The sequence below is a fragment of the Oreochromis niloticus genome, linkage group LG18, assembly GCF_001858045.2.
Source record: "Oreochromis niloticus isolate F11D_XX linkage group LG18, O_niloticus_UMD_NMBU, whole genome shotgun sequence".
In the NCBI taxonomy this organism is placed as follows: Eukaryota; Metazoa; Chordata; class Actinopteri; order Cichliformes; family Cichlidae; genus Oreochromis; species Oreochromis niloticus.
The window spans coordinates 13,549,704-13,561,622 of record NC_031982.2 but is presented as its reverse complement, the minus strand read 5'-3'; the positions used below and the strand labels follow the sequence as shown (position 1 = coordinate 13,561,622).

The 11,919-nt window shown below is 39.0% G+C and overlaps 1 protein-coding gene across 1 annotated transcript; it reads left to right on the top strand.

The window, feature by feature from the left end:
* The first annotated feature begins 1,364 nt into the window (after nucleotides 1-1,364).
* fndc7a (fibronectin type III domain containing 7a) lies at nucleotides 1,365-11,674 on the top strand. The gene is made up of 14 exons (XM_005476196.3): nucleotides 1,365-1,650; nucleotides 2,134-2,152; nucleotides 2,243-2,500; nucleotides 3,927-4,187; nucleotides 5,448-5,705; nucleotides 5,807-6,058; nucleotides 6,850-7,104; nucleotides 7,673-7,930; nucleotides 8,379-8,636; nucleotides 8,947-9,201; nucleotides 9,335-9,598; nucleotides 9,698-9,727; nucleotides 10,767-10,803; nucleotides 11,011-11,674. Exons 1-13 carry the CDS (start codon nucleotides 1,594-1,596, stop codon nucleotides 10,796-10,798), a joined length of 2,457 nt encoding a protein of 818 aa, XP_005476253.1. The 5' UTR covers nucleotides 1,365-1,593; the 3' UTR covers nucleotides 10,799-10,803; nucleotides 11,011-11,674.
* The last annotated feature ends 245 nt before the right edge of the window (nucleotides 11,675-11,919 follow it).

Here is an 11,919-nt window from a genome sequence, read left to right as displayed (position 1 = left end):
TCTATTATTTTACTTTCTTCCCTAGAACGATGCACACCAACATGGAAAAGGAGACACATCTAATCTGTGTCAGGTCATATTTGTTTTTCAGGACAAAACCTGTCTTTAGTTCAAATCAACTTTTGTCCTTTTCCTTATTGTGCTCATCTGACAGTGTTACTGCCCATTGCTGCTGGCCTGTAGGTGCTACAGAAACTGTCTCTTCTTACTGGTAGTTTCTATCAGACAGCTTTGTGTGTCTTTTCCTGTCACTGCCGCAGCCCGCTGGTGCCAGACTGTGCTCAGTTTTTGTTGTTTTGAGATATTGAATTTCGTTGTTGTTCTGCCCGAAGTTTTTTTATGGCAACCAAAATCATGTGGTCGAAGTGCAACTTGCAAGAGACATTTAACAAAATATCAGTGGGGGTGGATGTATATATTTAAGCCTAAATATGCACTTTTGACCCTGCGGGAATCAGAGAAATTCAAATCATGTATGCATGCTTTACAATCATTCCACCCGGCAAAATGAACAGTTCAAAGAAATTCAAGTCCAAGTGAGTGTTTTTTGTATTATAATGATGATTTAGGTTCCATTAAGTAGTCTTGAGTTTATTCTTTCCATACTCTGCAGTTCCCTTTTATTCCCAGATTAGTTTCTTGTCTATTATGTTCCTCTTGTGTCTCGCCAATATGTGTCTGTTGTGTCATCTGTGTTTATGTCTCCCCCTCTCCCCATCTCTCACTTCCTTGTTCCCCGGGTCCCAGTCATGCAGTTCCAGTTCCGTCCTTGTGTTTCCCCGTCTGTCATATGTGTTCATGTATGTTCTCCCCAGCCCCAGACATGTCTCTCAGCAGATATGCTGATCACATTTGGAGGGGTTTTTATGTGCTTTTTATTCAGGTCAGAAATGGTCTTTTAAATTGGCTGGTTGAGGTAGAGAAAGAGGAGTTTTGTTGTGAGCACTTTTATATTGGGTGAACTGTATATCAATTTTTTAACCTTAACAAATAAGTTGACCACAAACGTTACTAAATAAGAAAAGAAAAATGTGGACGCAAATCATATCAGATTATGCATTCAGTCGTGCAATACATTTGCTGACAATACTCGGAATCAATGATAAGACATGTTGTCCTAAATTAAAAGTTTGAGGTCAGTTCCCACAAAAGAGCACGCCACGCCTCAGTGGAATATGATATACTGTAACCTTCTTTTGTCCTCACAGGGATAGGTAAGATCTTCAATAATACAGGAAAGTATTGTGCTTGTTTTTTTCATTCACGGCATAAAGACTAGAAAAAACAAACATTCATTTGTTATATGAGTGTTATCATCAACATCTTCATCTAACAAAGGTGAGCTTCCTTGTCTAGGTCTGATAGGCAAGAGGCAGACGGATACCCCTGAGGGGAGGAGTTACAGCCTGTGGGCTCTTTGGTATTTGCTGAAACAATAACACACCTGTCATTTCATGTTGGAGAGAGAGGAAGGTAGATAGAAAGAGAAGAAAGTCAAAAATTTAAGACCAAGTTGCTTCCCTAAAATCAGTTTGAGAAACAGCATCAGGCATCTCACCTCGAGGCAGTGGATAGCAGAAAAACACTGAGGGCATGGGAACGTTGCAGTTAAAGATGCTGAAGCTTTTCTTTTTATTGACCTTCACTGGGGTAAGATGTTCTTATTTTCTCATTCAGCGTTAATTTAAACCAAATTAATTTACAGTGTTTTCCACATCAGAGGTAAAATGTTTTGATATTGTGCATGCTGCATAAATCCAGATAGAGAGCAGGGAGTAGAGGACTTCTGAGACATATGAACACAGGCCCTTTTGAGTATCACGGCTTTCAACAAGTGCGTGTGGCATGCCCAGCCGTACCTCAATAGACAAATTCATTCCGACCTGAAAGAAATACCTGCACTGACCAGTCCTGAAATCTGTGTTGAGTGAAGGTAATGTGCAGCCTGCTGCCTCTCATGCTCTGAGAATGTGATACAGGGCATAATTTGCCTCAGGATATAATGTGGAATACCAGTAGCTTACTATCTTTGGAAGGATACCCTTGTCTTTAATTGACTGTATTTCCTGACTTTCATTAACAAGATCATTCACTGTTTCATTCATTAAACTGACTTTTTTTTCTCATTTTCAGATATGCTTGGCTCAAAATGGTAACAGAGCTTCTTTCATATTTGAGATACTTTAAGATGTAAATTAATCACATTCCCCTTTAATCACACTTTCTCCTTTATCTTCTTCAGACATCAGGTTGTCAGTGTTCACGGTGACATCAAAGAGCATGACAGTGCAGTGGAGCGGCCACACTGGTGCCAGCTCCTACAAGATCACAGCAACCCCCAAGAACTCCCCGGAAAGACCCGTCTTTGCTCAGTTCGGTGGCAACACAGTCATGGGCTCAGTTAACTCCCTGTCACCAAACACGGTGTACACCATGCAATTAGAAGCTATGGACAATAATCTCAGAGTGCTCAGCAGTGCAAAGACTGAGGAGACGACAGGTCGGTAACATCAGAAAAAACAAAGGAACAAACCATTGATAAATAAACATGAAGCAATAATTCTGAGTAAAATACAACTTAAAATATAGAAAATCAAAGGTTTATTTATTCATATAGTTAATCATTAAGGAAAATGTGCTTGGTATCAACTGATTACACACCAACAATAAAGTACATTACATTGAAGGGAATCTAGTCAAATGAAACATTTTACAGTGTATCTATGTAAAAAATAATTACATGGAAGATTTACAGGTAATTGAATTGTTTAAAGTTATCATTTTTTGCATTATTAATTTATTTATTTATTTATTTTCGTGCATATATTAATGAGATAGTTTGGCCAAACATTTTACTTGTGTTGTGTGTTGTTAAGTAATTCTATTTAATATTTATAAAATACCCCAAATACTTTTGGTCATACATGATTAAATTAAAAGTGAAAATTTTCTTGTTAAATTTTTTCTGCTGCTTTTCTCTTTTTTATATCATCACTCTTTGTTACATGGAACAGCCAGAAAGACAATTCAGACAACTGTTTGGGCTATTTCAAATTATGTTGCACATTTTCCATGTTTTCACAGACAACACAATCATTTTTGTTATCCTCCTAAGACTCCGTGTCCTCATATGAAGACATTACATTTCAGCTTTTTTGCTGTTTGTGCTGCATTCTGCTAAATAGAAGGTTTTATACTTTAAACAAAAATGACTTATGGTTTGCTGTAAAATAAACCCACTGTTTTATATGAGGACATACTTAAAAAATATTAGTATAGAAATAAGTTTTACATTTATTGGACTCAGCTAACCTCGAATATCAAAGACAAATTTGAAATCCACTCTAACCAAGTGCTCAGGTCTCAAGAGGCTTTTCTGATACCGTGAGGAAATAACAAACTGCTGCCCTATGCAGTCATTTCAGAATTCTCAAATAAAATACTGTGCAAACTGTCAGTAACATATAAATATATATGTATGAATGTAAGAATGTAAATGTTTGTTTTTTTACATGTAGTAAACTGTAATGTAAAAAGGAGATTTTATTGAGAACTTCACTTAAATTTAGTAGTTGTGGTCAACCGCTGCATCTGTAATATTGTAAGTGGCATTCTTAAAGGCGTTGTTATGGAAAATTGTTTTTGCTTCTGAAAAAGAAAAAGATTTTGTCATCCATTAGTCTACAGTTTGGGTTATTGTCTCAAAATTCTGACTTGAAACTTGAAATTTGAAGTTATTTTCTCAAAGTTGAGTTATTTTTTTAAGAAATATGAGTTAGTAGGTAGAAATTTTGAGATAATAACCCAAAAGGTGTTTGTTTGTTTGTTTTGTTTTGGTTTTTCAGTGATACATTATACTTCTCTTGTGAATAGAAAAGCTTTTATTTTGGAATCTATCTGACTGACATCTGCCATCTGCTCCTTAGCCCCTGATGTACCCAGCATTGGGCAAGCCTACTCCAAAAACAGCGACAGCATCACTGTTGAGTTCACAGAGGTATCTGGAGCAACCAGCTACATCCTGAGGGCAGAGTCAAAGACAGGTGATTTCTTCAAGGAGAGCACTGTGAGCAGCTCTCCAGGCACCATAGTGGAGCTCCAGCCATACACAGACTACGTCCTCAGCGTCATGTCCGTCAACTCAGGCGGGAGAAGCCAGCCATCCTACCCCACAGAGGCCAGGACAGGTACGTCAATATCTGAAACGAGCTAAAAGAAATTTTCGGACCATTCCATGTCCCCCTACCCCACCCCCCCCCCACCCCCAAATAGTAATTCTCCCTTTTTTGCCATATTTAACCTGTATTTGACAAGAGCATAATAAAATTGAAAATTCTATTTTATGATGTGCCACCCCAATATTTTTAGGGGCCCCCATATGGCCACCCTTGTGAGACAATTTTGGATTTGCCCCTGCATGCAGAGCTAGCTGCTTTGACCGCTTGTAAGTGAGGGAGTAGGTGAAAGTAGCCTTTTTCTAGTCATTTATATATAAACATTCATGCATGTAGCTTGGGGCTGTAAATGGAGAAACTACATGGCTGTTTGCACATTCAGCCTATGTTAATAGTCTGGATCAAATTAAGGGTCTTGAAATCCTTGCTGTCTGATCATGCACAATAGCCTGGATCATGGAGGGTCTCTGGATCAGTGGGTGTCCTCACTGCAGTTTTTTGCTTCATTGCCTGTTTTTCTTGTGACAGTTTTCTCTTGTGACAGTGGAAGGATAGTATGATATGTTCCTTTTATTCACAAATAGAGGAAGACTTAAAGGAGAAAACACTTGCAATTGTGACTGTATCTGCTATACCATACTGAAATCATCCATTGATTCTTCTTCATCTGATTGCAGTTCAAAACACAAGTTAAATATAATTTTTAGCAGTGAAATTTCTAAATGTTGTACCCTGAGGTCATCTAACTCAGAAATTTTAAAAATATGAAGGTAAAATTTGGATGCACTCATTACAAAAGAATCAGCTGATTCTGAGAGGGTCAAGTCGGGTGTGACTGACAGTGCACTTATTAAACGATGATCTTCTAGTTCCACTTTACCGTAAAGAGGGTAATCAGCCTATAAAGAGTGAAACACAGGTTTCTGTTCCTCCTTAGAACAATAACTTGTTATCTCACTCCACTGGCAATAGTGGCTTGCCATTTCACGGCCCATTGTCACAGGTGCTCAAGTCTTTGCAACTAACACAAGGGTGGAAACTGTATCCACTCATAGGATTCATAAATGAAAAGAGAAACCATGAGAACTAGGTTGTCTCCCATCCTGAAGGGTAACTGAATGTAACAGGATCACAGGAAAGTAGTTTCTATTTCATATCTTATAAAGAAATGGGAACAGGGAGAGGAGAAGTAAGGTTTCTTTGTTGTTTGTTTGTTTTTTATTCCCCATTAATCCCATTATCTCTTCATTCTCCACCTGATCACATCTGCAGTTGTAATGGCTCCCAACTTGAACACATCCTCTCCTACCAATGGCACCATCCTTGTGACCTGGGACCCAGTGAAGGACGCCGTCCTCTACACGCTGGTCATCATCCGAGAGGGATCCAGCACCCGCCTCAAACTCAACACCACTGACACCACTGTGACGTTTGATGACCTTGAACCAGGAACTACATACTGTATTAAGGGCACGGCATGGGACTCTGAGGGTCGCACTGGTGATGATGTCACTGCCTGTCAAATTACACGTAAGAAACCTTACCGAAAATTAGGCTGATAAACATTTGAACCCGTACCAGAGGACCAGTCATGACTGCTGTTATTGATTTCATTGTGGTTTCATTTCCAGGTCCTCAGAGCCCAGATGTGACTCACGTTCAGGTGACTCCAGGACGGGCTCTTGGGATCGCTGTATTCTGGTCGCAAGTGAGGGGTGCTAATCTCTACTTAGTCTGGACCTCTAACGGCCAAAACTGTTCCACAGAAAACAATTACTGTTACATTAATCCTGCGGACTGTGGACAAAACCACTCAGTCTATGTCATAGCCTATAACGATGCTGGACCCAGCAGCCCCTCTCAACCAGCTAACTACATAACATGTGGGTATATCATTCATAATGTATGTTTGTTTGTTTTATATTATTATTCATTTAAAGCACTCTCAAAACTTTGGGTGAAATTAGCTTTCAGTAGCATCAAATTAAAATACTAGAATTTCAATTATCAAAACTGGTCACAGACCTCTTGAACGGGCTGTACAACTAACTAATCATCAAGCATAGCACAAACACCACAGACATGATTGAGAAATCCTGCTCTTGTTTCTAATTGGCTCAAGTGAAGCTGAAAGCCCATTGTTCTCAAAGTAGCTACACTATCTGTGAATGCAAAATTGTACCTTAAAAAGACATCTATCAATGTCATGAAGAACTAAATTATCTGTTGAGACCAAAGCAGTTTTTGCTTAGTTTTGTTGTTGTTGTTGTTGCTCTTTTAACCACCCTGTGCTCTGCTGTAAAACTAAACATTTTATCTTGGGAGTCTATGGGGATTGGCTTAGTTTTTGAACCAGCCTCAAGTGGCCACTAAAACAAATTGCAACTGGAACCTTTTTGTGACAAATAAAAACACAATAATTTCTGTTGTGAGCTCCAGATTTAGTGTACAGGCTGTGATCAGCTGACCTGTGCTGCTAATTCTTTGTGAATTTAGTGAAAAAAAAGAATAATCCTGAATTCCTTTAGCTATTTTCAGTCACTAAGCTAAGCTAGCCACAAGTTTTTACAGATGTGACCAGATCATCAAGCTATATTTGACAAATTATCACATGGGTTATTTCATAAGTGAAGTCTATTACTGTTGCCTGAGGACCATTGTCTCTCTCTGACAGACCCATGTCCGCCAGAGAACATCTGGGTGGAGGAGCCCAGAGCGGGTAACTGCTCCGTGATGTGGGACGGAGTGCCACTGGTGGAGTACTACATGGCGTTCATAAAGCGGGATGATGGAATGGAGACGTTCTGTAACACCAGTGTAACTACCTGCCCATTTTCCTGCATGTGTGGCTACACCTACCTCACTACCGTATTCCCCTACAACCAGGCTGGCTCCAGCCCTTATGGACATGTCCGCAACTACACCACCAGTATGACTTTTACACGGAAGCACCCACATATACAGCAGCACCACTATTAATACAGTCTGCTCCAACCCAGAACTATCCATCCAGTATCGTCCTGTAGGATCAGGCCAGTGCTTTTGTTTATGCTTGTTTCTCATGGAGTTTTTTCTTCATTTCAAAAGTCCTTTGTAGGAACTAGAGGTAAACTTCCCTGAAGTAACCACTATAGTGCTATTGTTTAAGAAAAAAGTCATTTTCATGATTGAGCCTGAGTTGTCATAACAGAAAAAGCCCACATGTAATTCCAACTGTATAAACTATAGGTGTGCCATGTTTTTCACAAAACTGAAATACTGATAAGCTTTCTCGGGCATATGGAGCCCAGCCATCATGTCTCAAGTTTCAGCTGTGGCTTTTTCTGCTCAGTGAGCCTGTTTGCTATAAGAAGTGCAGACAAAATGTATAACCCAACTTTAAAGCTACAGCAGGTTTAAGATCAAACTAAGAGAAACTCACAGTTGGGTGTGTGTGTGGTTATTTGCCTTTTTAAAAATTATTTTTAATTAATTTCTCCTCTCCGCCTCCTCCTCAGTCCCTTGTTGCCCACAGGATGTTATGATAAAGCTGGTTTCTACGGAGACCCTGGAAATCATGTGGACACCAGTCAAAGGAGCCGAACTGTATGAGACGACAGCAGCACAGACTAAAGACGTCATCCACTGCAACGACACAGCACCGGTGTGTGCGCTCTCAGATTTGAGTTGCAACACAGCGTATTCTGTGACCGTGACACCTTGCAGCGATTTACGAGGATGCAACCACACCTGCAAGCCGCAAACACATGAGACAGGTAATTTAAACACTGAAGAGTGACTGTTTTTATGAAACACGCACACACAAATTGTGTGCAAATTCACCCGAAGCTCAGACTGTGCATCGCTCAGAGAAACAAAAAAAAATCCAAAGCATGTTAAAAGTTAAATTTTATTGCAGCACAATTTGAAAAGACTGAACAAGTATGGTTTGTGTAGAAAGGTCACCAGGAGAAAGCCTCTTCTCTTCTCTTGCTAAGAGGCAAGTTTTCTTCCTATGGTTCTGGTTTTTATTTAGTTAAGCTACTAGGAAATACCAGTTGCTTCACATTTTCTCTACAAATGTGAACAGAATTACAAGTATGAATCAGCACATTGTCCAAACTTTTAATGTCTTCCTTTGCAGTAATATTTCACTCTGTATTTCTGTATTTGCATCTTTCTATTTTTGAAGTGACCGCCTCTTTTCTGTGTGTCTTACTGCAGCTCCCTGCACTCCAGAGATCCTGAATATGACTCAGACCAACAGTTCCACATACAGAATCTTCATCACCACACCCAACACCCCCAACACGAATTACACCATCACTGCCACTGGACGCTATGACAGACAAATCTGCCAGTCGATGAACAGCTCCTGTGTGCTCACGCAACTGCCCTGCGGCTCGGTCTACGAGGTTACAGCAGTGGCCACAACAGCTGTGGGGAAAAGTCTGCCAGGATTCAGTAAAACTTTGGAAACAGGTATGACAGTCTGATTGGTTCCCCACAACAAAATGTTCTATTGGTCCACCAAACAGCAGCTTTAATTTGAGCCATATGCTAAAGTTGCATCGAGCTAAAGCTGATCTCTGTTTTTAAGGTTATCAACAGTTCATAAGACATCTGCTAAAAGCTTTTGTCATTCATTAAATGAAATGATTTAGTTCTCAAGTTTATACAAAAAATACCAATGTGCATGCAAAGCTTCTCATGAGGAAGCATGACATGTACTGACTCTAGGAATGTCAAAATGCTCCCATACTGTAATCTGTTCTGTATTCTTCCCATTAAGGCCCTTGCTGCCCCATGTCTGTGAACGTGACCCAGGTCACCCAAGCTATGACCAATGTGACCTGGTCACCTAGCACTGGAGCTCGCTCATTCATTACCTCCCTGACATCACCACGAGGGTATGCCAAATGCCACACTCTAGACACCAACTGCCTGATGGGATGCATCACCTGTGGAACCAACTACAGCGTCAACCTGGAAGCAATCAGCAGCACAGGACAGAAATCAGAGTGCAAATATCGTGGATTCTCTTCCAGTGAGGATCGATAAATACAAACACATTTGTAATATTTTTACATCCAGTGGAGGGAAAAAGTAGAAATCTTCACACTGTTAAAACATAGATATTTTTTTTACAAAAGCATCACTCTACACTCACTCTTTTACAGGTGCCTGCTGTCCAACGGGCGTCAAGCTCTATCGCAGGACCAACAACACCCTGAGGGTATACTGGCGTTCGCTCGGCCCTCAGATCTATAATCATACAGTGGAGCTGTATGGCACCGGAGCAAACTACACCTGTATGGCAGCTGCAGGCAGCATGTACTGTGACATCCAGGAGGAAACATGTGGGGATGTCTACACAGTGGTGGCAGCACCTGTGGAAAAGTACGGGAGCAAAGTCACCTTCTGCCAGCCCAGGACGTACTCAGGTGGGAACAAAAATACAAGGAGCGTATTGACTCTGATTTTTGAATTTGTATAACGAGTCCATTCTAACAGCTGCTTTTACACTTTTCATTTATCCTTAGTTCCCTGCCCTGGAAGTAACGCTGGCATGGGTACGTATCATCTTATTCTTAAAACAACGATACTTACACGCTGATTATATCGTTTGACTTTGTTTCCAAGAGTTTAATTTCTTCCAAATAGATAAAGAATTTCACGAGCCAAAGCCACAAGTCTCATAGTTTAACAGAAAGACAGAAAAAAGAGAGAAACATCTACTGGCTCCATCCTTAGGTAGAATCCAACTATGTCACTTAAAAGTTTGTTTATATATTAATATATTTTATTCATGAGGTGTTGCTTCTGAATATCATTGTCTAAAAACAGGTCCATAAAAAAATATTTACATTTTGCTAGCTGTTTCCTCTTGTGTTAACTCTTAGTACCTGTCAACTCTACAGGACTGTTTGGGCTGTTTATGGTTTTTGCAAAAACATATTTATTTAATCACAATGAGAAACGTTAAACAAAAAATAAGAATGGCGGGTGTGGTTAAAATGCTCTATATTTATATGCTATTAAGCAGCTGTTTGTACTGGTTGATCCTCTGAGTAGTTCAACTTTCAACTATCATAAAATAAAACTGTTCCTTTCAGAAGTTTTTATAGGTGCACAAATGGTAAAAAAAAAAAAAAAAATGTTCTTTTAAATTTATTTTTCATTTTATTTGCCACAAAATAATGGTTACACCGAACAATGAAATTCTTAATTTGTGGGCTTCCACAAGTAAAAAAATAACTAAAGAAAAAGAAAAGATTAATAAACACATTGCAAGTGCTATGTACAGAAGGATAGAGTGTGGTAAGACATTCAGATGTATGAGTGTCATGTTATAAAATAGTATTATATTGTATATAAAAATAAACAAAAATAATAATAAAACATTTAGACCATTGCTAGTTGGTTGCTCAGCTCTGGTGTACAGAAAGAAAGAGAGACATTTTGTGTATTATAACAAAGACTCCTTCAGATTTGTCAACTGCTGCTTCATAGTAATCATAAAAACAAAAATAAAAACTGAACACAGTGTAGCTTATTATTATTATTAAGTTTTGAGCAATTGTTAAAATTACATTTCTTTTTTTTCCTCAGTAATTTCTCGTGCGAGACGAAGTGTGAATTAACTGTGGTGAGTTTGTTGTTTCTCATTCAGCGTCGTTCACATCACATCTTGGAAACCTGGAGATGATGACACGGCCATGTTATTGTGTCTGTTACGAGTAGCTGCAAAATAGCCTCAGACTCTGTATGCTGTAGCTGTAGTGTGATTTCTATAATGTTTCACAAAGGATTCTTGTTTTTACTAAGATGAACTTCTCCCACCTTTTTCTCCCAGTGTGAACACCCCGACCACCGACACAGCAACAAGGACAGAGGACGATGTTTACACCAGCAATAACTGTGAAGACTCTGTATACCCCGATGACACTGAGTCTGATAATAATTAATATCTGATAAAAATGAATATCTATTAACTAATAAACTTGAAAATAAATATTAAAATCAAAGCTAAACAAACTTGAAAAACAGGAAAAAAAAAATGTGGGCATTTACTGAGAGCAATATTTTATAATTGTTTTTAAAATAAGTGTTTTACTATTGGCTCCGCGACTCCTCATGTTTAACTACACTTCCTGTTTCAGTTAGAAGTAACATTGTGAAGAAACAAGGAATGACAACTATTAAATATGGAAAAGAAACAGAGGTTGAAACTTTACGCTGAGACCCCAACTTAAAAGTGTCATAGCAGTAATCATTCAAAAGGAAAGCGAATTTTAAAATAATATATTAGGACTTCTCCAAGTAGAGGACCTCCATATGGCTTCAGTTTGATGTCTCCTGGTTGTGAAGCTTGAACGTGGGGCAGCAGGGATCCGTCTCGTGGAGTCTGTGGATGACTCATCTGATCATATTGCCGGAGAAATATTGCATGTCACATCTGCTTTCATCGGATTTGTTTTCTCCCAGATGACAGATGAAAAAAAATAAAGCAAATTTTTTGCATCACAATGCTGTGTAAAGTCAGTCTGTCAGTATTTAAATTATTTGTTTGATTTGTCTGATTGTTGGAGTTTTTCTAAGGTCTTTGCCTCACAATATAAAGCAGCTCGAGGCGACCGCTGTTGTGATTTGTTATGAATAACACTGAAATTGAATTGAAATTACATCCAAGATTTACCTGAAAATGATCCCATTAGCATCCTGAAATAGATCTTACACTAAGATCTTACTTAAAAGTTGTATA